Below are 26,575 nucleotides of genomic sequence, written 5' to 3'. Positions count from 1 at the left end.
GGGTAAGATGGTTACGTGTGCATTCCCCAGTCGTTAAAATTCTTACGGGTAATTCAGAACGGCCTCTAGACGTGTTTGCAGAGAGGACCGAAAGCATTTTTTCACAGTGATCTTGTCTGGAGATGCTGCGTGCAGCGGATGCTGACGGCTGTAGTGATTCATCTTCATCTGAACCAGAACGTGATGCTTTTCATTGGGGAAAGATGCAGGTTATGATGAGTTTCATTCTTCCTGGCAATTGACAGTTTGCAGGAAAACAGGGACAGCTGTTGGCTTTCACAGTTGATAACACGGGTGTTGTTCCAGATATTCCACATCTGGCATAACTGCAATTTTTCTATTGTTTTGCCTGAAGCATAATCTATGTCATTTTATATTTCATTACCACACACATTTTGGACAACCTTTTGCCTCTCACTTGATGGATTTGGCTCTGATTTGTAAAAGAGGACCAACAACTTCACAAGATGAGTGCATGACAGTATCCTACAAGAAAAATGAATTCTTCCCAGTTCTCTGGCTGACTTCCACTCCTCTCTCCTTTGTCTCTCTCTTATCTTTTGTTTGTTTGAGGGAATGTTTCTGTTCTTGTCATCTGTGAAATAAAACAGTTAGTTGAAGCAGTATTGTTTCAACTCTTCCAAAGAAAAAGTTACCCAATGGCTTTTGAAAGATAAAAAAAACAGATGTTGTCACAGAAATCTACTCACACTTGGAGCCGGCAGCTGTCCTGTGTGATACTCTGCATTGAAAGGGCTGCCTGGCACCCAGTGAGCATGTGCTGAGAGGTGATGGACAGGACCTGGCCTCCCCCTGCTCCTATCGCTCTCTGTTAGCGCTTCTTCTCCTCCTGTGCTTCCCGCTAATCACAACTGACAAGGGATACACAGGACTCTGTCTACACCAATGGGTGGAAAGAGTCGTGCTGACCTGTCTCATCCTGGGGGAATGAGCACAGGTGGAGAGAGGATTGAGGAAGGACAAAAAGATTTTAAAAATCACAGAAATGAGTCCTGCTAAATATGCTGCTTCTCGATTTTAGAAGGCTGCAGGATTTCCATAAATGAATGAAGGACGTGGAGCTGCAAGAGCAAAAGCATGGCATGACAGAGCATTGTCTATTAAAACGCTCCATCTTCATTTAGATGCTGTGAGAAGACCAGATGTTGAAAAGCTCCAGGGTTAAATGTACAGTCTAAAACGTGTGTGAGAGTGAAAAAAGACTGAGTAAGAGAGACACTGACTTCATGCACTGTATGTACGTCAGCTTCTTTGAGTGTGCATCAGCAAACATGAGATTACATGAGCTTTCTTGGCTGTAGATATGTGAGGTGGTATGATCCCATGAGAGCGTCACATCTGAGGGAGAACCCACGTGTGCCTCCTGACCTGTGAACACATGTACTTATGCACACGGAAGATCTGCATGCTGAAACATTGATGGAGACCTTCCACTGTGATGCAACACATTATCAGTGACACTTAAAGTGGAATGAATATTTCAATGACCCATAGGAGTGGGGGACATTAGGAGTCAAACTGGAGGGCAAGCACGGGATTATTCTGGAAATTTCACTGCACAGTTTGCAGGTCCTGGTTTTGTCGTCAGCATCTACACATTTCTTGTTAAAGATTAATTCATGTCACGGCAGTTTAAAGTGCCAAGATGTGCTTGGTGACCAAAAAAATCAAAACGTACCCTTTGAGATAAAAGATGGCCATATATATTTGCACCTAAATACACATTTACTCCATTCAGACAGGAGCTCACAAGTAAAAATTAGGTCACCCCCATTTTATTCAGTTTTTCTGCTGTTTAAATTTAAAAAAATATAATACTAAATATATTTTTTACCATAAATAAGCAATTAAAAATGTTCAAAAAGGAAAATAATTCTAAATCTAAGTGAGATCTAATGAGGACAACGCCTGCTGGGCTGGTTGAGAGAAAAAAGATTTGGGGGTTTCACTGCTGCTGCAATATCTTGCTCCCTGTGTGGAGACGGAACTCGGGGGTGTGAATGAGCTGAGACTCGCGGCTGGTTGGAGAGCTGGTGACAAACACTCAGGATTTGCCCCTCAAAACGCCGAGCAATAACCTGACGGACACTCACTCAAACTGCCAAAATTCCTCAGCAGCGTTTATCCTCGAAAGTACCAGGAGAGCTTCTGTTGTTTCAGGACAGACTGGGAAGTGGCCAAACAATGGACACGGAGAGCGCTTTTTACCGCTGAATGTTCACGGAACGGGACTGATGTTTTGCAAAGACTACTGCTGCTCCTGCTGCACGGACCGGGCCGTGGAGCCACAAGGCGAAGAGAAGGACAGCAGAAGTAAAAGAGACGGCGCACCACAAAGGAGGGCAAAGCAGGACGCGTGTGTGCAGAGAAGCAGTGCCCTAGATCTGAATAACATCTGAGTTACTCTGTCATCCAGGCTCCTTTCATGCTGTTTCGGGCAGCAGTTTCTCAACCTGCACCTGGAAAAACAAAGGGAATGCGTTCAGTGGCAGCACATCTCCGTGCGTAAATGGAGACGCATCAGCGCGTACTCGCTGTACTTTTTCATTATGCGTGCAATAAATGATGTTTGTTTTGTCACTAACTCATGTCGTGTCCCATGACTCACTGGTATAGATGCATTATAGACTTCCCCATACTTCATATCTGCCATGAGTGATGGCGATGCCTGCAGAATCTGACAGTACCGGTGCGCAGAGCAGCACTCGTGAAAAAAGCTTCAGCGCACCGGATCGCAATGGTTATGTGAAAACATGTGTCATCCCACTGTGCCGTGACCGAGATTACGAATCGTGGGTGAGGCTAATGTTCACAAAAATATGGAGTTCCCAGAGACTCCGGAGTGCGGTGTGTGTGGGGTCGCTTTCGGTTTTTCTCGCTCTGTTGGTCAAATGTGCAGACTGGAAAGCTGAAGCCAGCAGCAGCAGCAGCAGCAGCGCTGACAACACACACTCGCATTCATCGTCTCCCCTTCACTTCGTTTCAGGCTGCGCGGCGGAGCTGTTGCAAACTTGCTGGAGTGTTGTTTCCCCATTGTTCACCCTTGTATGTGCCTTCTTCTGGGTCGGTGTCTACTTAATCCGCTGCGGAGTTCTAATCCAGACCGCCCTCTCCCTCCTAACCTTGTGCCACCTGGGCGAAGCAGCGGCGTGGTCTCTCCTGGACGGGACAGATGAGCAGCTGTTTTCATTCACGACAGCAGCCGTGGTCGTGCTCATCTGCGTGGCCACCGGCGCACTCATGGTAGCGCGGCTGAATCAGGGCATATCTGTGATCGTTTTCATCAGCCTAGTCAGGACTATCTCACTCTTTTCGCTGCACAAAGTACGGGCCACTTGGAGACCGTACGTAGCGTACCTGGTTGGAGTGCTGGGCATCCTGCTGGCGAGGTATGCTGACAAGCTCCTTCCCAACCAAGGGAGACACAAGGAGGGCTGCACCCCCGTGACTGGAGCCAGGGAAGAGATCCCTGTATTTAAAAGGCGCAGGAGGTCCAGTTCTGTGATAGCCTCAGACATGGCACACAGTCAGTCCAACAGTAAGTCACATCGCCGGACCTCTCTGCCATGCATCCAGAGGGACCAGGTAAGAAGTTTCTGTCCCATTCAACTTTTCTATATCTGGCTTGTTTTCTTTGCTCCAGTTTTGTGTTTGAGGCGAAGGGGAGAAAGAGGGAGCAGAGACATGGCAATAAAATAATTACTGCTGGCCTTTTATGACTCTGACTGGAATTTTAAGTAGACTATTATTATTATTTATTATTATTATTATTATTATTATTATTATTATTATTATTATTATTATTGCTGTTAAGCAATGCATATGGTATTTAAGGTTGCAGAGATTTTATGTCATGTGTAGTTTAACACACAACAGCTATAACAACAATGATAATATTAATTATGATATCATAGTTATTATCAATATTGTGAGGCCTTTAATTATAATAAAACGTATCGTGTTTACATGTCATGCTCCTGTTTTACATTGCAGTGTGTTTGAGTGTGTTTGATCTTGCTCAGCTCTCATCTCATCTTTGGATTTGTATCTTGCCATATTCTGTGGCGGGAAAACATGGATTTATAACAATTAACAATATTTTGTTTTCTACTTTACCTTCTCACTTATATTGTCGTATAATTCCTTATTAGGCTTATTTTAAAATTAGACATTATACCTTATCTTCTTATCAATTAAGCCAATATTTCCATTTTTTTCCTCTGAAATTGTTGCACTCGTCAGACCAAGTGGATGCAATTTATATACTTTACTGTGTATATATATATATATATATATATATATATATATATACATATATATATACACACACACACACACACAGTATAGTTGCAAGTGCTATTTTAGACTCAGCTTTCATGTGCTAAGGAGAAAGGGAAGCTGAGGACATGATGTCAATGATTCATCTCATCTCTAATTATTTATGTCAAGCATTCTCCCCAGATGATCTCTGTGCCACTTCCACCAAACTGACAAATGCATTATTATCTTTGTGTTCTGGACTTTAATACCACTTGCTCCTATTCACTTATCAGGGCTTACTGTCCTCAAACACCAGGAATGTAACAGCTCTGGCTTTTAAACGTCCTCTGATACTGATACACATGCATACCTGTGGGGGACTTCATTAAAGCGGACTAATATCAGCTCCTCAGCCCTCCTTATGGAAAACCAATGAGCATGCTGAGCATGTGAATGGGAAACAGACTTTTGGAGTGATCAAAGCTCTCGTTGTGACCTGTGAGTGCGGTTAGGTGGGGAGATGAGAGGCCGCACTGTCGGCCCGGCCACTTGAAAGATGCCCTCAGCTCTCGGGGCTAGTTAGCGTTGTAGTGTGCTTGTTTGTTTTTCTTTGTGGTGACACTCACACACTCCTGCACATACACAAATCAGATATGAAAAGACTCTTATATATTTTACAGTTTACACTTTATTCTGATTTTGGTTTGATGTCCCAGCTGAAGCTCATTCAAGTGTCAATTATTCATTTGATAAGCAGTAGTTTGTTTGCTGCAGTATCAGAGTGAGGATGTTTGGATCTTTGTTTCTGAATGTATATTTTACATTGAATAGTTACTTTATGGCTTTAAACAAGCATGTGCACAGATAGCAGATTATTTTACACTCTGCTGTGTTTTAACGTGCAAAACTAAACTTTTTCAGTGTTACAAATATTTTTTATATATCTAAAAAGAAAACAATACATTTAGCACAGTGTTTTTATTTTTTGTGTTGTGTTATATAATAATAAGACCTTTTATCTGTAATTTCATACTCTGCGATAATGCATTAGAAAACAAGAAGAAAGCTGTGTATAGATGAAAGAAAAAATGCTACTTCATACATTAGTGACCTTATAGGTATAACACAACCAAGCTTTTCAGTTCAGTAATGCACTATTTCAAAGAGACCAAATGTGTAAATGAGAGGATGAATGCCATTATGTTTGGATCCAAACTCCTTTACTTTAAGGCATTCAAGATGGAGTTACTCAGAGAACAATAAAAACAGCCCTAAAATCAAGACATTAGTCGTAAACAGCACGCATTGATGCAACTGCAGCAATTAACACGTTTTTGTCTGCTTTTTTTTCATTCTTGCAACAACATCCCAATAAAAGCTGAGCAGGATGGAATTACCAGATATACAGAAAAGACAACATCATGCAAAGATGTAAACATTAACAACATCTCAGACCCTCCTCTGCTCCGCCACCTCGGCCCGGCTGGAGCCCTCTGCTGAGAGAGGATCTCTATTACACGTTTCTCTTGTGGGAGATAAAGAAAGCAGTACTTAGTATATGAAAGTTAAGGATATAAGGGCTTGATCATTGGCTCTCCTCTCTGGCAGTGGTGCTAAGCAGTCGAGCAGCCATGGCCTGTCTGTAATTGAGTCACACATGGCGTACATATGCTGTCTTAACCGTGTCTTGTCTGTGTGGTCTGTAATGTGTAAACAAGCCCATGCTGACCCACACTAGTCATCACCTCACTCACACGGGGCTCTGGCCTCCCTAAGGGGGGTCAGACTCACGTTTGGGGGCCACAATGCAACCACCACATGGTGAAGGGAACAGCAGGCAGCATAAAGCGTCTGACTGACTCTGCCTGGAGGACAAAATCAACCTGATCTCACAGGAGGCATACAAATACTACGGTTATTCAAAGACATTTGTAATGTGAGTGCATTTTTTAAGCTATTTGCTTGTCATTCATATGTCCTGTTCTATGCATTTTAAAATGTTGTCCGGTGACTTTTATGGTCACCGTTAACATTGTAAAACAGAAATACTCTGCAAGGTCTACGTAACAAAACAACATAGTTAAGTTTAGGCAACAAAATGAGATGGTTAGGTTTAGAGGAAAATACGACATGTTTAGGCAGAGGAAGTGATGTCGTTACCTTGAGTTGTTATTAGTGATGGCGCATGATGTAACCAGAGGTTGAGTTACACTTTATTTTGACGGACGGGTTGTAAAAATTCAGTCTTAATCTATTATTACCATTTTTTGTTGCATTTTACTTCTTAAAAAAAAATATATATATATATTATACGGTCTACGGCCTATTTTCATGTCAACACCACAATAACAAGAAAAGAAGTGATGGAGGATGATTAACAAGCTTCCGTCATCCTCAACTGCACCAATCCTTGTTTTTTCACCTCGTTTATCACCGTTATAATTATTGGGCTTTTTAAGGAGCTTTCAGCTTCTCAGCTACCGTGGCATTTTGAAATTGTATGCTGCTAGCTAACGTTAGTAAAATGCCATTTTTAAGCCGTTCATCAAACATTTACTGCGCTCGGAGAGCCCAGAGCATCTTTACGCTCGGGAGCCCTGAATAACTGAACGGTATAACCCAACAACTTTCTGGCGCTTGGAGTGACTATTGACAAATGTACAGAACTGACCAATACGATGGCTGAAGCCAGCTAGACAACACCCACGTCATGCATGTGTGAAAAAGACTCAACACAAGACTATACTAATTATTTAAAAGCTAATTAATATGCACATAACATCAACTGGACAGGGGTATGAATTGCTTTAAGTTCCAATAGATCATCCTTAGTTTTCTAATTTGTTGAAACAGCCTTGAGATTTTTTCCATCATCTTAAAATAACATCTGTTAGTGATGGAAAATATTTGTTTAATGTGACCCCTGGATATAACAAAATGCTAAAATAACTAACTTTGCCACAGAAGTTATTGGTAATAACAGGCACATCACCTGCATGCAAAATAAAAAATTCACACACTGCATACTCCAAAGTCCAAAGCATAAAGTTTTGTTATTTGAATGCAGATTGTGGAGATCGGGCTCGAAAAAATATAAGGTCACTGCGTAACAGTAACATGGCCATCATCTTCCAGGAACCACTTCTCAGTTAGATGGCCTAAAGAGACTGAATTATATTTTAACAGATCTTCTCTTTTGCTGTGTACAATAATGTTATGATGTTTTAAGTAAGCTGTAAAGGCGTCACGACAAGGAGTATATCTGCACTTCGTTGACGTGACAATGTTTGCGTTAGTGCTGTGCGTCTGAAGTGTTTGAAGAATAGTGTGAGGTTGGCGGAAGGATTACAGTTGATACTTAACTTTGTTTTTCTCAGGAAGCTTCTCCCACAGACCTTTGAGTCTTATATAAAGGCCCTTCAGATTGATAGTCACTGTGTAAAAACAGTTTATTCAGAAAATAAATAGAGCAAAGAGGAATCCCTCCTTCTCTTCTTCCTCACAAGCTTTAAAGCTGCCATGTTGCCCTTCTCTCGCTTTGCCAAAGCCGTGCTCCGAGGCTATGCTTCACTCTGCTCAACTGTAGATTTAATAAACAGCCATTTTCCCTCCTTTTGATTACAAATTGGCTGCCAGCATCTATCAGCTCACTAAGTAGGTGCATTTTGCAACACTGGGGTCGTTCTTCCCATCATGAGCGCAATAAAAGAAAGTCATTATCAGCTGATCTGATAGCGGCTAGCAGGGGCCACTGCAGGATAGTTCTTCTTGGGTTAATGCAAAATGACAGGCCAGTCTTCTGTGTTTCAGCTGAGGATATTGAACTGGAGGAAGAGGTGTGGACTTGTGGTGTGGATCGCTTTTCACAGTGTGTAAGGAAATTTGAGTCCAAGGCTCTCCTGCTGCAGACATCAGCGCTGTCATAGAACTTCCCCTCATGCAGAGGAAAGCAGTCTGCCAGCACACATCCAGTGTTTTTAACTACCTGAGCTGCAAAGTTTGAGCTGATTAGCCAGGAAGGGGTGTGGACATTAGTAGGACACTTCTGCTTTTTATATGATTCTCTTCAGGGGCGTTGGAAGCCGCTCCCTTCTCCGTCAGTAACTCCACCCCTCTCCACAGCGCTCTGCTCTCTGTCCTCTCACTGACACCAACACAAATATTATCCCAACCAGAGGAGGAAATTCTTTCTTAACTTGGATGATGAAGATATTCTTGAAATCTATGGTAATGACTTCCTGTGGAATGGGATCCAAACACAATTACTGTTGCTGTTGTAAATGTTTCCTGTTACTCTATTTTAGCTGCACCATCCATAATTGAATTGTGTTTTGGATGGAGGAGGTTGTTGATAGCCTGTAGGGCAGTGATTTACCACTGGGCCACTGCGCACTCTCATCCCAAACAGCTTGTTTGTATTCTAAACACATAGCCTCGTGGGATATGATGGTTTTTTTTTTGACTGGACGGGCCTCTTGGTTAGAAACGGTCTCATTGAAAGCCTCCCTGTGCGTTTGGAAAGGAAGCTGATATCAGCATGGGTTTGTGTGTCTTGTGATTGGGTGATGCACTTCACACTTTCAATCCCCATTCAGTCCCAGTGTATTAGCTGCGCTGTGCGTGTGTGAGGAGGCAAGGGGTGGAGGAATCGGGGTAGGATTGAAAGTAGGTCATTCGAGGTTTTGTTTAGTAGCCAGGCAAAACAGCAGGCTTACTCTTACCCCCCTGAACGGTGGAAGAGCCTTGTGTTTGACTGTTGCAGTGTAGCAACTTTAAGCAGGCTTGTGCTCCAGATTTGTATGTGTTACCTCTACCATGTTGGCTACACAGCATGAAGCCACATTACACTGGGGTTTGGTCTGTGGCGGCATAAATAAGAGCTTCTTGCCGACATTTTTTTGTCTCACCAAACAGACAAGTTGTGCTGCGATGGCCAGCTCCAGATGCTTTAAGGATAATATATTTTGTTTTTTTTGCAACCTGGCTCTTATTTTCATAGTTTTGGCAAACATTTCAGTCTGTAATATGTACTCAGCAAAATAATTATTAAAATGAGCAGTAAGGTTATTAAAGAGGTTGTAAATAGGGATGGGAATTGAGAAAAATTGTCTGATCCATTGTAATCATATGCGTCTGAGTTTTAACGATGACATAATAGTCATGTGTCTACGCTGCTGGAAACTTGCAACAAGAAGAAATTATCATCAAGAAATGGTCCAAAGCTTTACTTCATCGCAGTGCTGCTTGTAATGTTTGTAAAATTATAATTTAAAGTAACTAAGGAAACCCCAGCAAAATACTGAAACATATTTAGACACAACATGAGCTTAAATTACAGAAATGACATGTATTCAATGCTTACTAAACGAGTAGCACCAAACAGGGAGGTTTAGAAGATTTTTTCTCTGACTAAGACAACCTTAACGGAAAGAAATGCTGTACAAAACTCTCTCATTTCATCTACACTTATTTGTTTAGACTCAGGTATAATTAAACAGTTGTGTTGATGCTAAAAAAACAACCTGTGTGGGTCTACTTTTTCCCCACACAGAATTATTATCAGGAATCAATAAGAGAGTCAATAAATATTTGGACCTATTAGAAGAATCTATTATGGCATGTAATTGGTATCATTACATTTTTTATCAGTTCCTATCCCTAGTTGTAAACAAATGTTTTAATAAAAGTTTACAGTGAATCATTTGGGTTGTAATTTTTCCATTACCCTCTTTCAATTTCACTTGTTTTTTCAAAGGAAATGTTTGACATTTCGGGAAATACAATTATTATCTTTCTTGCAGAGTTGGATAAGAAGTTTGACCCCCTTCTCATGTCTGTATGATTTAAAATATGCAGCTGAATCCAGTGGTTGATTAGCTCAACTTAGATTAGCAGAAAGACTGGAAGGAGGGAGAAATGACAAGCAGAAAATGAATAAATAAATAAACTAGCAGGCTAGCTGTTTCTCTATTGCCAGTCTTTATAAGTCTTTATCAGTCCGTGGCTTAGAGGTTAGGAATCGGGCTTGTAACTGGAGAGTCGCCGTTTCGAATCCCGGTACTGACAGGTCTGAAGTGCCTTGAGCAAGGCACCTAACCCTCCTGCACAGCTCCCCGGGCGCAGTAATGTGCTGCCCACTGCTCCTTGCATGGTGTGTTCACTTGTGTGTAAAAAAGGATGGGTTAAATGCAGAGGTTGAATTTCCCCATTGTGGGATTAATAAAGTAATCCTCTCTTCTCTTATGCTAAGCTAAAATAGTCAGCTGATGTATGGAGTTTCATATTATCATGACAGAGATATTGATTGTCCCATCTAACTCGAGGCATGGCTGCAAAAGTAAGTATTTCCCCAAATGTAGAACTGTTCCTTTAAAACCTGTATGCTCATCTGACCCCCTGCTTAGTGTTTCTAAATCTCGGCAATTAACTGTGTGAGAACAATGTTGTTTTTACCGATAATGATGGCCAAAACTACAAAAATATGACCTAAATTGTGATAAAGGCGATTTATCCTTTAAACTCTACATTACAAGGCTCACCCATCTGTGTCCAATTCCTTCATTACCTTCATTTACAGCACACATTCTCGCCCAGCGTCTCTGATCACCTAAGCCAACCGAACCCAGCAGAGGTCCAGAGCTGAGCCGAGTGCCCCTCATCCCTCTCTTCCCTACCCCTGGCACGACCACGATCTGGCTCCCTACTGATTACCATGGAAATTATGGAAGGACGTCTGTGTGAGCATGTGTGTGCATGTAAGTGTGTGCGTGTGTTTGTGTGCGTTGCCAGCAGCTTGATGGCTGCCAGCTGCTGCAGGCTGAGAGGTTGAATCTGCTCGTAGAAACACGGAGGGCCTCAAACCACAGACACAACCCAACGCAGCTGGAACTGCTAGACAGGCACAGGCCTCCAGTCCTGACACACAGCACACATATTAACACCTCAGGATCCTAATAACTGCCTCACATTTGAATAGAATAGTAGAATCTGAAGCGAATTATCATTTTTTGTGTGTGTGTTGAAGGGTAGATTACACGCTGTACTTTCTTCTTCTGCTGTCTGTTCTAGACTCAGGCAATTATGTCACTCAAGTTTTCTGTGTTACCGTAAGAGACCGACTATTTCAGTGATGGAGGTGAACAGAATGTTCCTGGCACAAATGTGTGTATGCGTATAGTACGTGGGTGTGCGTGCTTGTGCATGAGTGTGTTTGTGTGTGTGAGGCAAAGACAGAGAGAGAGAGAGAGAGGAGAGAGTATTTGTGTGTTTGTGAAGAATTGGATGCATTTGCATATGCGCATATGTTAGGTGAAAGTGTCTATATTAGCCAATATGTGCATAAGTTTTGTTACCGTTACAATAACGATGCTTTTGTTAATAATTTTCTTTCAGAAATATGTAAGTATTCTATAGAACCCTTTTTTTTTTAACTTATCAAGATGTTGTCAAAACTCGGCAGTAAATGCATGCATAAACGTGCAGACATGTGGCATTTAAAAGTCAGTTTCAAGTATATGTCTACTGTAAAAAGTTGCACTCTGACTACTATTAATACCGGCAAACTAATATTTCCTTATAATAACAGTCACAGCTTTATCAGTTAAAAAAAAGAAAAGAGAAAGCACTCTGATAGGACTGGTTCATAGGACCCGGGGGCAGGTGGGCTAAGGCAGAAATACTTGACAGTCAAAAAAAATATAGAATTAAGCTGCATTCACACCAAATCACATGCTACAACAAAAACACCAGTCCTTCCAATGATCTTTACGTAACTTGCCGCAGTCACGTGAGCCTTGTAACTATTTTATTTTCGGCATTTACGTACATGTATTAACTGTTTAAATTGTCTTTTATAACGCTTTATCAGAAGTTTTTGCCCTAAACCTAAAGTCACGGGCCATAGGTGTGTGCTATTTTTAGAAAACGCGTGCCCCAATACGTGCCTATGTGCCGTTATTTGTGTTTCTGACACACAACCTCTTCTGCCGTTTATGTTGAGAACTTGTTGTGATGTCACACTGCAGTTACCAATCATGTAAGCAATGAGTCAGTGAGTGAGTCCAGTGACCATCTCTGCCTGTATCGCTGCCATGGGAAGGGGCTGGACGCAACTTGGGTCCAAGAAAGCTTGAAAGTCTAGAAGGGTAAAAATGATAAACACAAGCACTTACCCCCGACTGTGCAACAGCTGACTATATAGATGCTTGCTGGACAAGTTCTTAGGGGAATTTGCTGTTTCCTGCAAAAAAGCACTAGCACAAGGCATAGTCTCTCCATCTTTTCTTATCTAGCTGATCGTAAAAACACTCTGGTGGAAAACAGTATTTTGTGGAATATAAAGTCCACTTGTGCTATATTGGGGGGTTAAAGATGTTACGCATTCCCACACCACCACACAACCCTGCCCTGATTCCCACATCCTTTGTTTTAGTGTGAACGCAACCTTACATAGAAACTACACATCTGGACAAAACAGACAACACAGACAGGAGCTGCAGGAAATGCTGACAAAATGTTGCATCTTTAACAACAGAGTCTTCCAGCAAAAGTACTGCTCATTACCGTTTCAAATGATGGTTGTGTGTGTTGTGCAGCACCAGAGGAGGTACTGTAGCCCGTCACAGGTGGTCTCCCCCCGCTGTTCTCACTCTGTCTCTGTGCCTGTCTTGGCTCTCTAAGTTTCTGGAACCTCTTGACGAGGTTGTCTGATCATGAAACAAAACATTTTTGGCACGATTTTAGTTTACCAAAGAAAAAGTAATTGTATACTTGAATAAGTATGTAGATTGGAGCAGATCAGCTAGAGAATAGGAGAAACGGCTTCAAATACAGAAGATCAGACAAGCTTGTCTATGTCAAATATCTATTTATTTTTCTCTCCACCCTAGTGCCACCTACCAGCAGCCATACAAGAGGCTTGCTAAAATAAATACAGTCTTAAATAGGTCGCAAAAAAATCTGAAATCATTCATTCATTCATTCATATACTATCCTTAACCGCACTCGGGTCGCGGGGGCTGGAGCCGATCCCAGCTGACATTGTGTGAGAGAAGGGGTACACCCTGGACAGGTCGCCAGACTATCACAGGGCTGACACCAGCGTGTAGCCCAATCTGAAAAATCAAAGAATATGAATTTAGCCAAGTATTTGTAGCTAACTTTCTGTACTTTGATAGTTCTCACAACACAAGGATTGAAGTTCGAATCCGATCTCTGTGTGCAGAGCACTTGAGTTTAACCTGCCCATCTTTAAAGGTCTGGCAGGTTAATGTGTGCCAGTACATATCCGGTAGGACAGCACATCACTTCTGGGAACTGAGCGCAGCACGTTTGGCTTTCATCTCTATTTATCCTCCTGAAGGGCCTTTTCAATCACACAAGGAGCCCACCTGAAAGACAGTGATCCCTTACATGAGGGGACATTCCTGTGCTTGCCCCGGCGCTAAATGAACTGGAATGTGCAGGTTGAGCAGAGCCTGAAGGACAGGCCTGTGGGCCCATTCACCCAGCAACTCCCCTTCCTGGCCCTCCTCTCCCCGCACACGCTGACCTGAGCCAACACCACCATCCTGGGCTGTCACCAGGTGTGCAGCTGGCCTCCGCCGAATGAATAGACACTCTCACATCGCCCCGGGAAGTGTGTGTGCGCGAGTGTGTGTGTGTGTGCATGTTTGTGAGAAGGAGGCAGAAGCAGAGAGAGAGAGGAGGGGGAGAGAGTAGTCCTAGACGTAAATAGCCACAGTCAGTCGAATGTGTGAAAAACAAATGGAAGAAACAACTGTTAATTTCCTCTCTTAGAGTGTTCACATGCATTCGGGTCAACCAGGTCCCAGAAATTAATCTCATGGCCTTTGATTGGTGTTGGGGTGCAGAGAGGAAGTGCAGCAAGTCCCTCAGGTCCAGCCTGGCTATTGTGTCTCCACGAGAAACACGGTAGACCAGCCGCTGCTGCTGCTGCTGCTGCTGCCATCATTCATTTAACAAACAGGAACATTTCGAACCCATCTGACTGGGGCTGTCCAATAAATCCAAACATGGTCAGCAATTAATTGATTATATGTTTCAGGAAGGCTGTTTTCACTGATGGGTGATTATATTTAGTAATCCGCTGCCTGGTTGGTTACGTGTGGCTACAACTGGACGGGTTGTTGCACAAGTTTTATTTGATTCAAACTCTTCATGCAGCGTGCATTTTCCTCTAAACATTACAACCTCTCCATTTCAAATGCAAATCATTTTCAAAACATAGTGGTAGAAGAAGCATTCAGATCCTTTACTTTGTTAAAAGTAGCATCACAACAGTATAAAAATACTCCATTTCAAGAAAAAGTCATGCATTCAGAGGGATGTTATTGCCAAATTGTACATACGTCATGAAAAACATCAGTATTTGTTATGCAGCAGATTGATATTCAAGAAATATGTTATATCTAGTCGAAGTCAAGCTCCTTTTAAAACTTATTATATACTCTAAGCCTGTTCAGTCACAATGCATTATATTTTTAAGCTGATGTTATGTTTTGTATAAAATCTTTATCTGAAAGTGAATTAAAGTAACTCGCAGCTAAGCATGTGCAGTGGAATTAAAAGTATAGAAATAATCCCCTCCGTCAGCAGGCCGCATGTCTGTCTAGCTCGATGGCGTGGTACGAGGAAATGTGTTATTGTAACCTCTGCCTGGTGAGCCCTCCCCGTCCGTCCAGCCCGCTGCCTCACTGGCTCGCCATGAGTCTGTCTGTCCCTGCAGCCAACAAGGCTTCTGCTGTTCCCTGCTCAATGCCATGTTTTACTCTCTAAATATGTTCGAGGAAAAAAAAAAACTGTCTGTACATCTGTCTGTCAGTCGGGTTATTTCACCCCTTGCAGCGGTGAGAGTCTTAGGGTTTGGGTTAAGGGCTGTTTTCGCGCAGTCACTTTCAATTAGTCGGATATTAAAAGCGGAATGTATAGCCGTAGTGCTGCACTGAATTTGCATGATGGTATACAGTGTCTATATGATTTAGACTTTTATGGACACACTGTGCATGAACAAATACCAATGTTGGAATGCTTGTTGGTTATGATGCTGAGTTTAACACTGTGGAGCTATTTCTGTACCACTTTGGTAACATTTCTGAAACCACTCTGCAAACAGAAACCGCTCATGGTCAGCTCAAGGAAATAAGTTATTTTTATTAATTGGGGGGGAAAAAAGCAATAAATGGGGGAAGAAGTGAAAAATTAAAAAGCAGTCAGCTGTGTTTTCTGGGACACATTCTTCAGCTGCTTTTCTTGTGTTTCCTCTTTATCTCTCTTTGTTATCACCATTCTTGACGTGGATGTGATGGAAGTGTGTGGAAGTTTGTCACTATTTTCTGTGGGAAAAGTCTTTTTTTTCCTTTCAGTGGCGGTAAAGAAATATTTATATAGCACATTCCATTGAATGTAAACTCAAAGTGCTTTACATTTAAATGCTTTACATTTTTTAACAAAATAAAAATATAGGCATAGACACAAGAACGTAAGTAGCATTTACAACATTAATATAAGAATGCAGTTGCATACACAAGAATACACCCAAAAACAGCTGTGAAAACCTCTGCACCATCTCACAGGTAACCAACTGCACAAGAAACAAGTGACCACACACACAAACACACACACACACACACACACACACACACACACAGTAATTAACCATAAGCCTCACAGGATTGGAAAGTTTTGTGTTCAATGCTACATGCAATAGATGTTTGGAGTTTAAAGGGAATATCGTCTCAAGTCGACTTGTTAGGTCCATGGTGAGGACAAGACATCCAGAGGGCCTTGAGATATTCCCACACTTGCAGGAGTTCAACTACACACTGTATTATTCAGTTTGAAAGTGTGAGTCTCTGCTCAGTTGTTAGAGAATCGCTGAGACGAAGGCTGCAGCTATGACTTCTCCTCAGTCCGTCTGCCCAAAACCCTGCTCAGGCCCTCCACTTTATGTCTGTGAGGTGTATAATACAGTGGCCATCCCCTCCAGTTTGTGCTCTCTATACACTATAACCACCTGCTCACACACAAACACACACACACACACACACACACACACACACACACACACACAGTCCGGCAGACTGGCAAGGTAAGGTCTCATTGATTTGTTGCTGCTCTGCTCTGCATTGCCTGGAGACACTAAACGATGTCAGGGCTGACGTGTTCTTGTGTAGGTGACATCCGTTTATACTGGGCCACAATCGATGGCTATGAACAGCAGGCTCTTCTGTGTGTGTGTGTGTGTGTGTGTGTGTGTGGTCGGACAACTGTGTAGTGGAGATAGTCGCCTGCTGGTTCCAAGCACCCCTTCCTGCCCAAGATAGCCCAGCTCACCAACTCATTGTTTTATGGAGAAAAAGCCATGGACACTGCTGGTTCAGGTCATATCTTCACCTGGAAAACAAGAAGTGAGAAAAGACATGCCATAACAACACTTCAGCCTCGTTGATAAGATGCATGACACTAGTCGTGTTTCCATCAACAAATTTCTATGCACATGTGAAATTTGCTTGAGAAAAGCTTGATGGAAACACCAAAACTTTTGATAATGCGCATTAAAGTTTTTGCGCTTGCTTGAGCTGGTTTTTGTCTTTTTCAAAAAATCATTAATGCACTAAATTGGAGAAGGAAACGATTTTTCCGAATCACATGACTGATCAGCTGGTTCCGCTCTGCCAGCCAAGACAAGCTGATATTAAAGAACTGTTATAAGTTGCCCAATTGAATTGAATTGCACTGAACTGAACTGAACTGAACTGAACTGAACTGAACTGAACTGAACTGAACTGAATTGAATTGAATTGAATTGAATTGAATTGAATTGAATTGAATTGAATTGAATTGAATTGAAAAACAAAATTGAAAAAAATATTGAAATATATATATATTATTTTATATTTATATATTCAATATATAAATATTGAAAAAGGAAAAATAATAATAAAATGAATCTTGTCCATATATCGCTTCCGGCAGGAGGAATCAATGTTTCAGAAAACTTTAAATGGATCCTGCTCCGCAGGCCAACATCCACCCAGATAACAGTAAAAAGTCCCTCTGTGGTATAAAGAGAGGATTAATATTAATAAATGGGACTCACAACAATGTGTTTGAGGTCAGAATAGGCATACTGAGCCTTTATTTTAATGGTTATCTGCCTAGTGCTGCCTCAGGTTTTTCCCAGGTTTCTCCCTACATCCTCTCTCTCTCCATAATGTTTTCCATTTGCTGCTGTTCCATTCATACTATCCCTGCACCGTCTCCTCTGGGACTGGACGGCTTAAATGAAATCTCTACACCTACTGTAGTAGAGACCTTCTCTTCTCTTCTCTTCTCTTCTCTTCTCTTCTCTTCTCTTCTCTTCTCTTCTCTTCTCTTCTCTTCTCTTCTCTTCTCTTCTCTTCTCTTCTCTTCTCTTCTCTTCTCTGTGTTTTTTTCTTTTTCCCTGATCTGTCCTCTCCATGGACAGTGGAAAGATTTTAGTGTCAGGTCTTCATGCTCGAGGCAGTTTAGCAGCCTCAGATCCTGGATCACAATGATGGCTCTGAGACCACATTGCAGATCCGGTCTTTTATAGATCTGTGTCTGTCTGTAGTTCTGCTTTTCTCTCTTACCTCTCTCTTATTTCTTTCCCTTTTGGGCTTTTTTTATTATCATGTTTTTAATCCTCTGTAAAGAATCAATGCCTCACCTTATGTCTCGCTGTCACGGTCAGACCCACTTCAGTGTTAAGATTTAAGAATTGTGAGAGGTTTGGCAGGTGATTCATCAAGGCTTTTGGAGAGAGCGTTTCCATTATAAGGACGAGGAATGGCATGTGGTGGTTTTGGCAAAGCTCCACAAACTGGAGAGGCAGAAGGACTTTTGACGTCATTGGGAAACGTGACCCACTTCTCAAGAGGCGAGGAGCCTTGGGCTGGTTGAGCAGATGTTGCACAGATGAGACTGCACGCACGCACACACACACACAAACACACATGCACACGTGCACGCTCCCTGTGTGCACAGACTTTTTACTTTGCCTTTATTTTCCGTTAAAATACCCACAGAAAAAGAATCAACGGCACAGGATCTTTAGCCGGGTCTCATTTGGGTTTTGTGGTTGTGCACAGGCGTGAACTGATGTGGTCGTCAGTGTGTGCAATAAGAGGTACAGCATGACAAAAGGGAGGGTGTTAGTGGGTCATTTAGGTCATATCCGGTGGGTTTTTTTCTGAACGGGTCTCAGAGCGGTGGAAAGGAACCTGAAGTAGCTGCTACAGTATGCCTTTCAGCTGCATTGCTCCTGTTACGTAAGGTGGACGGAGGGAAGACGAGGTGATGTTGGGCCCAAGAGAACCGCTAGTTCAGTCCTGCCCATCAGCCAGGGGCAATCTTCTCCTCCAACTCTCTACCATCACTCTGCCGCTTCAGGCCTTATATAATGCTTTTCTTTCTGGTCTGTCAGTTAGTTAGACATGTTACAGTGGCTCTTTATCTGTCTGCTATTTGCACCTTTTATTGCAAATGTAAAGGTGCCTGTTGTAGTGTAGAGATGGAGGGGTAGATTGCAGAGCTCCAGACTGACATGCGTTCCCATTGGAGCTTTACAAAATGCAATGAAATGCTCTCTCTCAATACTCTTCTATTATTAAAATTTTAAAGCAACTATAATCAGCTTGTTTTTACTATGCAAAACTATGTGTTTGTTCATAGTTGTGAACCAACAGAAAATTTTTGCGCTACTCTGCAGTTCCGTTGAGTTCCCTCTGTGGAGCGTTTTAGCATCTTTCACCTCATTTCACAGCGTTTTTTTTAGCCGCAGCAGGCAGCTGTCAAAAACTCACTGTAGGCAACCCGCTGGGCACCAAACAGCAGAGACAAAGTTAGCAACTGTGGTGAACATAGTGGAGCATTTAGCAGCTAAAGAGCCAGATATTTCCCTCAGGAGTTGATGGAGACCAAAATAGAGCTAAAAAGGAGAGTGAATATTGGAATTTAATTTGCCAGGTGTCTCCAATGAATTATTATGCAGCTCCTTGTAAGCTCAGTATGTAAAATAAATTGCTAACAAATTTGACATGTCAGCTTAAATGGTGAAATGTCACTGTTGTAGTTACAGCTTGTTTGTCCTGTGTCATGCAGCCAAAACTCAGCTATTACAGATTTTAGGCAAAGTACTTTTGTAATTTATTCATTTTAACATATTGCAATATAAATTAATACAGAAAAAAACATTTTAGATGTGATATAAGATGATTCACAGCCAGTGAAAATGAATTAAAACAAAAAAACATGAAGAAATAACAGTAAAAAAGAAAAAAAAATCACCCAAGGAACCTCCCGGGCACCCCAATAATCCTTTAAAATACACATAGACACACATTAGGATTTAGAAAATAGTTTTCCACTTTCCTATCAAGTTTTTTGTCAGTTCATTGGTTTTTCATGTCCCACCGTGTAAATCTAAACTCAGTCCCCTGTGGGAGATAGTAGTGTTTCATCTAATCTGATTTCACCTCCTAAACCTGATCCTGACATCACAGTTGATGGCGTAACCGATCCTCGACATAATTTGTTGTAATGAGGGGGGAAATTGTGTGGCATTTCACTAATTTCAGTTGATTAAATCAAATCGTGGATACAGTATGTTCAGAAAGCTGTAAAACAAAAATATTCATTGGAGTAAGTGAAGGGCTGAACAGTCCAGTCTGCAATCTGAAAGTTCATGTGATTTGTATGAACATCAAGGATTGATTCATCCTCCATATAAACAGCTAAGTTCAGGGCATTTCCACTTGGATCTTATTTTTGTCATCTTTTGGAGCACTTTTGGTAGAAATTGGATTTCATCTATGTTGCCTATAAGTCTCACTGTCCATAATGGGGTCAGAGCATTTCTTCATTTCAAAAAATTGCATTTCTGTGCTATCTGCCAAGCCGCAGCTGGCAGTCACTTCCCAATTTCTGAGAAAAATGCTGAATATCCCAGATCTATGGAAAAGGCAAGCATCAATGTCTATTGATCTCAGTCATAAGCTTGGCTGTGTGCTTTTTATATGTTGATATTGTTTAGTTTTTGCTCCGTTTTGGCAGCCGTGTCCTTTTCATTTGTTATTTTTTCCCCAGGGGCGAGTCAGAGGCTATATCGTTTCAGGCAGATGTTAGCTCGGGCCTTTTTTTGTGTGTGTTCACAATCCAGACAAAGTCCGGGAAACAAAATGGTGGCTCCCGCTGTCTATGATGAGCTCATTATTTCTGAAATGTCAGTGGTAATGAAGATTGGTCACCTTCAAGAAGACACCCAATTTACTGTGACTGAGGTCTTTACGTTCCTCGTCACGCCCTGCTCCTTGTGGTTGTATACTCTGACGCGGAGACACAGTGAGCTGAGAGCAGACCCGACAACATTACATGCTTATAGAGATTATTCCTGCCTCATTTCATGTGCCCATATTGTTGCTCGATGGCAGGAATGCACAAACATTCATGAAACACGCACACACACCTGCGTACTAAAGGGGGCTGGAGCCTGTGAAGTTGCCACAGATGCAATAAGCACTCATTCATTTCCACGTTGGCAGAATGTTAAGACTGATTCAGGGGCTGGTAGATGAAAAGGTCAGCGGGCTTGTTTTTAGTGAGTGTAAGATTTCCATCATCACGCCACACGCTCTGCCAGGCCCAGTCCAAACTACACAAACAGTGTCTCTGAAGCCCTTGACAGCCTCGATTCTGCCATTAAGTCAATAATCTGCCCTCACTCTCTCCTTCTCCTCCTCCTCCTCCTCCTCCTCCCCTCACGACTGACCTGCTGTTAGTTTACGTACTTCCCTTTTTACTTACCCTCAACAACGCTTGTCCAAACAGCAGCATAACTTTCCCTCCTTATGTGTTTCCCTTTCTCCCACCGTGCCATTTTCCATAATTCTTCTTTTTTCTCTGCTCCCCACTTCTCACCCAGCACCTTTCATTGTTTCCAGACAGTGGTGAAACATATTGAAGGAAATGTGTGAAACGTTAGAGTCTGTTTGCACGGAGGGAGACAGGGACACACACACACACACACACACACACACACACACACACACACACACACACACACAGGAGTAATTGTTCCAGGAAAGTGGCATCTGTGCAGCCCATTAGACAGGGATTCAGTGGACCTGTGCGGGCCTTTTACATATGGTGGTCAGCTGCTGGAAAGGAACTGGAACCAGGGGTCACATTTGAGAGAAAACATTAGGGGAGATGATGCATGTTGGACACACACACACACTCTTCAAAGTCCTGTAGTGCCCTTCACCGCTTCCCTGGTAGCATTGCTCTGGCCAAGTCGTTTGTGTCCGCAGGGCCTGGCTGCAGGACGGAGCAGACCGCGACCCTGCAGGCAGCAAATAAACCCCACTCTCACACATTTAGAGCCTCGGCAAATTCTAACATTCATCTCCTCCTGGGTCACTACTTGAATCATAAGCCCCTGAAAGTTTGACATTTGTTCATGAGTAAAGGGTGTGGGAGAGAGTGGACTCTGAGAGGCCTCTCATCAGTAGCAACACGGTTATTATTGCACAAAAAAGTCCACCCTACTGTAATGGCTGCTGAAAAGGGTCTCTTGAGTGCCGGGCTACCTACTTGACTTTAGTGGGAAAAAAGGAAAGGAGAGGAATGAGAAGGTTGCAAGGGAGTTTTTGCAAAGGTTTTTTTGGGGGGGAAGTAAAGTAAGGAGGAGTTTTTCTCTTTAGACCCTGCAGCTGTGATTCATTAGTATATTTGTGTTGCTAAGTCTGAGTTGACTGGACCATGTATGGACCCAGGCCAGGCCAGGATACTTCCTACTGGGCCAACTGTTCAGCCCCCATATCTCTGAACTTTTCTCACAGTTCTTATACCAGAAACATTCCTATTTAATGTGTAATGCATAAAACACGACTGCATTGCACTGTATTTATGACAGGGCTTGGTGATGTGTTCAAAACCTTCTTTAGATTAGATCAGATTAGATTCAACTTTATTGTCATTGCACAGAGTACATCTTGGTTCTGTCCTAATATTTATGTCATCATATCTCTTGATACCGATATAGCATGTTTTCCAATATTTCAATAAATAAATAGCCTGTATGACATTAATAGTGAAGCCTTTTTTGGCTCCTGTGTTACAAACTTGATAAATGAATGAATGGAGTCTGAAGAACTGTATGTTTTCTCATTTGATTAAAATCCTTTTTTTTTGCAAAATGTAACAGTTTCAAGTGAAATTATAGACAAAGACAATTATTTCTAGCTATACACGAAATCTTTACATGCATGTAACTGAGTACAAAAAAGCTGCAATATTCAAATGCTATGTCATCAAAATATTTCACATTACATTTTTTCTGTGAAATTTGAGTCAGTATGCTTGTTATTATCAGTTTAGATAATATTATTGTGTATCACAATATTTTGATATATGATTTGATCACAATATTATTCCTCAAACATGCAATAAATTATCATATTGACCTAATTTATGGCTCATAAATGGTTCTGGTTGTTTTTCATCTGTTGCACATGAAGCTCCTGTAGGTTTTTATGCATATTTTATGATATATTTTATTTAACTTATATTTTACTGAGTTTTTGTCAGTCAGCTCAGTTTTCAGGCGATTTGATGTGTGATAGATATTCTGATAAGAAATCATCTTGTTAGGTAAGGAGTGAGTCATGGTGATATGACAGTATTTAGTTTAGCAGATTTTTGGTACTTTCCTACATTGGTTAATCATAGTTGTGATATCATTGCAACATCCTTGACAGATGTAGTAATTTCTCTTGAACAGAAGTTGATCATGATCTTGTGACTCCTATTACCCTTTTAAAGCAACATTTTCTATGCATTTTTATTTAGAATAACATCTAATTATCATCACATTAGGACAGTTCAGGTAGGAACTATTTCCTTTCTAGTATAGGTGTCCTGTCTCTTTAAAAAAAGAAGAAGAAAGAATCGAGTGTTGAGATACATAAAGGTACTAATTAAAAAATTATAGACACCCAGCATTTGACAACACAAATTCAGTCAGGCTGGTAGTAGTTATTTAAATCATCTCACTGCCATGAAATTGGAGTCATTGCCCATTTAACTTAATATGCTACATATATAAATACAGTTGAAAACAATATGATCATTTACAATGTGGTTATACTTTTAGGAAGTTAGTCAGTAATAAATTACATTTAGAGAGGTAACTTAATCACCCTGTTTCCAATCATTTTTGGAGATCCTCCCATGTTTTAGTCAGGTAATGTTATTATAGAGAGTTTTAAAGAAAACTGTTCCTTCTGGGTGGTATGCTGTTGGCCATGATGATATTACAGGAGGATCCTGCTCACGTTGTTTGAATATGTGTTGTGTCAGAGCACCTGGCCAGAGCCTCAGGCAGCGGATGTGGCTGCGCACGCTGCATGAATACGAGACTCATTAAGTTCACTGGCCTGCCAGGTGGACTGCAGCTTGTTTCAGCACACACACACTCACGGCGCACATGATGCATGGGTGTACACATGTGTGCTTGCTAATAGTTGTACAAATAAGTCACGTTCACACACTTTGCAGGGACAGACGGAGGGAGGGAGAGCTATCGGGCCTGTAATCAGATCAACTCAGATATGGTATCATTGTAACCAAATTAGTGATGCTGCAGAGTCTAGTATATCAGGTTTTGGCCAGAGCTCAGTCACATTTGTGGCAGAGAAGTGACATGGAGCACTTGTTCCAAATGCAATAACTGAACTTGCGTCATGCACATTACGGACAGTTGAAAATACAGAGACTGCAGAGGTAGATAGGCTGACGCTGGCTGACGCTCACACAGAGAGAGACAGAGACGTCTGACTGCAGCTACAGTGTGTCTTTTGATCAGTGCTAATCTGTCTCACTCACTGCACACTCTTTTTCAAGGAAAAAAACAAAGACTGTCATTACAAAGAGAGGCATCAGTCCGCAATATTTGATGCATTTTTACTGTAAAAAAAAAAACCCCATCAAAGTTGTAATAGTACTGATGTCCTGGGAAGACATTTGCTCATAATAATAGCTCATTATTTTGTTTTATCCTTTACAAAACTGAGAATATCTCTGTGTTTATTATGAGCGCTGTACTTGAAAGACGAGGGAAACTTTATTTTAGAAAATGATCGGACTTGAAGGCCATCACATCAATCAGCAGTGATGGTGTTGAGTTCGGATATGCATCTCTTTCGCACCTTGAAGAGCACTGTAATAGGTTGTTTGATTTTTTTCAGTGCAGGACAAATCAGGTGAAAAATTAGTACAACTACAATAACCAGCAGCATCTCTCCTTATGTTTTCAATTTTAAAGTGTATTGGAGAGTGAGATTCAGGGTCGAGCATCCCACATTATGGTCATTTAACAAAGTTTTAAACAGACTCAGTGAAGCAGCATACAAGAGAATATAAATGTTTTTTCTTTTTATATATATTACCTTTCACAATAATGACATTATCAACTTGCAAAAATGATAGAGCTCTGCTTTTACAACGCCACACAGGAACTGCCCTGACAGTCTACCTGCTAGCGGTTCCCCAAAAAGAGAAAAGTTTCCAATTAACCACATGTTGCTGTGAAAACCTGTTAATGTGTTTTTGTTTACATAAAATATCACTAACATTTTAGCCGACATGACAGGTTTCCCTCCCATTAAAAGACTTTATATTTTAAGAGTGATCGTTTTAACGGCACCTATGGTGAACGAACAGAAAAAAAATAATGCCGGGACACATTTTGCTGTCTTTTCACAGATTAGAAGTATATTTTCTATTAAGGAATGAGTAACTTTTTATACCTTGCAGCAAATGTTATTATTTGTCATTATGTTTTTTGTTACCAGAGCCTGACAGTCCATTTCATTTACTGTTTTGGTTTTGTGATTTTTATTTTATTTATGTTGTATTTATTTAGGATATTTTATTTTGTTCTTTCCTCACTCCAACTAAATATTCTTAAGAATTGAAAGTTCATTGGACTTTGAAAGGGTGTTCTTGCGTTACTATGCTAATATGTTGTTATTATGATGATATGTCAGTGGCATAAAACTCTCTTAAAATGACAAAAATATAATTTAATACAATTATTTCTGACTCTATGTCGTCCAAGAAAACTAGTGACAGGCCTATAAATACTAAAAGATCTTTACAATGGTGTTTATCAAGTTATCTAACGTGGATGTTTTATTTTAGTGCACTATTTATAAAAAAACATTATTTTTCTTGACACTATAGATACACACTGGACGCTTTGGGTGAAAACACAGTTCATGTGATCACAGCTTAAAATACTGGAGCCACTCTGGGCTTTTACAGTTCTGGTGACTCTCGCAGCCTGTCTGGACCCACCTAATGGTCTTTTTGGTGGGAATGTGCACGGCCCCAGTAATGGAGTCTGGATCACATGTTTGTCTCAGCATACTCTTCTCTGATAGGCCCGTGGTTCTTAATTACCAGAGTGACTGTTTATCCACACTGTTTGCCTGGATCCTTATCAGCCCTAACAGTGTTTTAACTCCCAGTGGAGAATGTGTGGGAGACGGCGAGAGGAAGTGTGCCTGTGTGTGTTGTGACGCACAATAGTGTACATGTCAGCGTGCACGTTTGATGTACTTTGTCAGACGTGGGTCAGAGTGTGTGGAATGCAGAATACGCAGATTCTGCCAGCGATATCCTGGTTGCGGTTGTGCCGAAGAGGTTGTGTTTGCGCTCCTCGTTGTCGGGAGTCAGACTTGTGGTGTGCAGTCATCGAGGGGACACTCATGTTGAGGTTTCGGCGCTGAGTGCTGAGTGTTCAGGTTATTGCTTCATTCCTCAGCACCAACGTTATCAAGCATGTGTTGAATTTGCACGTTTTGCATTCCAAATCAGGAGCCCCTTGTAAAAGTGTGACGAATTTACTGAGTCTGGATTGTAAAAATGTTCATACAGTTTATCATCAGTCTGCTTTTTATTTAAGGTGGAGCTGCTGGAGTGAGCTGGTACTTTGTGTGTGTGTGTGTATACGTGTGTGTATATGTGTGTGTATATATGCTTTTATTTGTGTGTCTAGTGTGTGTGAGTGCGTGTGCATATGCATGTGTGTAACCTGAGCTCTGGCCATCTCCCTGTGTGTGAGTAATGGTCCCTGTTTTATTGGCCCGCTCCTCAACAGACTCTATGAGTAATCACATAATGCCTGCTCTGACGTCAGAGCTGTTACCATGGTAACACAGTGCTCCCCACTCTGGGGAGGTGCGTTCAT

The 26,575-nt window shown here is 41.5% G+C and overlaps 1 protein-coding gene across 1 annotated transcript in view; it reads left to right on the top strand.

Annotated features, from left to right (window-relative positions):
• Positions 1–2,107: 2,107 nt before the first annotated feature.
• LOC131973319 (cGMP-inhibited 3',5'-cyclic phosphodiesterase 3A-like) overlaps positions 2,108–26,575 on the top strand; it is an 85,039-nt gene continuing 60,571 nt past the window's right edge. The window contains exon 1 of the mRNA XM_059335286.1: positions 2,108–3,606. Within this exon, the coding sequence (XP_059191269.1) occupies positions 2,680–3,606 (927 nt within the window). The 5' untranslated portion in view covers positions 2,108–2,679. The remainder of the gene's footprint in view (positions 3,607–26,575) is intronic.

The sequence above is a fragment of the Centropristis striata genome, chromosome 6 (assembly GCF_030273125.1).
Source record: "Centropristis striata isolate RG_2023a ecotype Rhode Island chromosome 6, C.striata_1.0, whole genome shotgun sequence".
Lineage (NCBI taxonomy): Eukaryota > Metazoa > Chordata > Actinopteri > Perciformes > Serranidae > Centropristis > Centropristis striata.
This window is presented reverse-complemented; position numbering and strand designations above follow the sequence as displayed.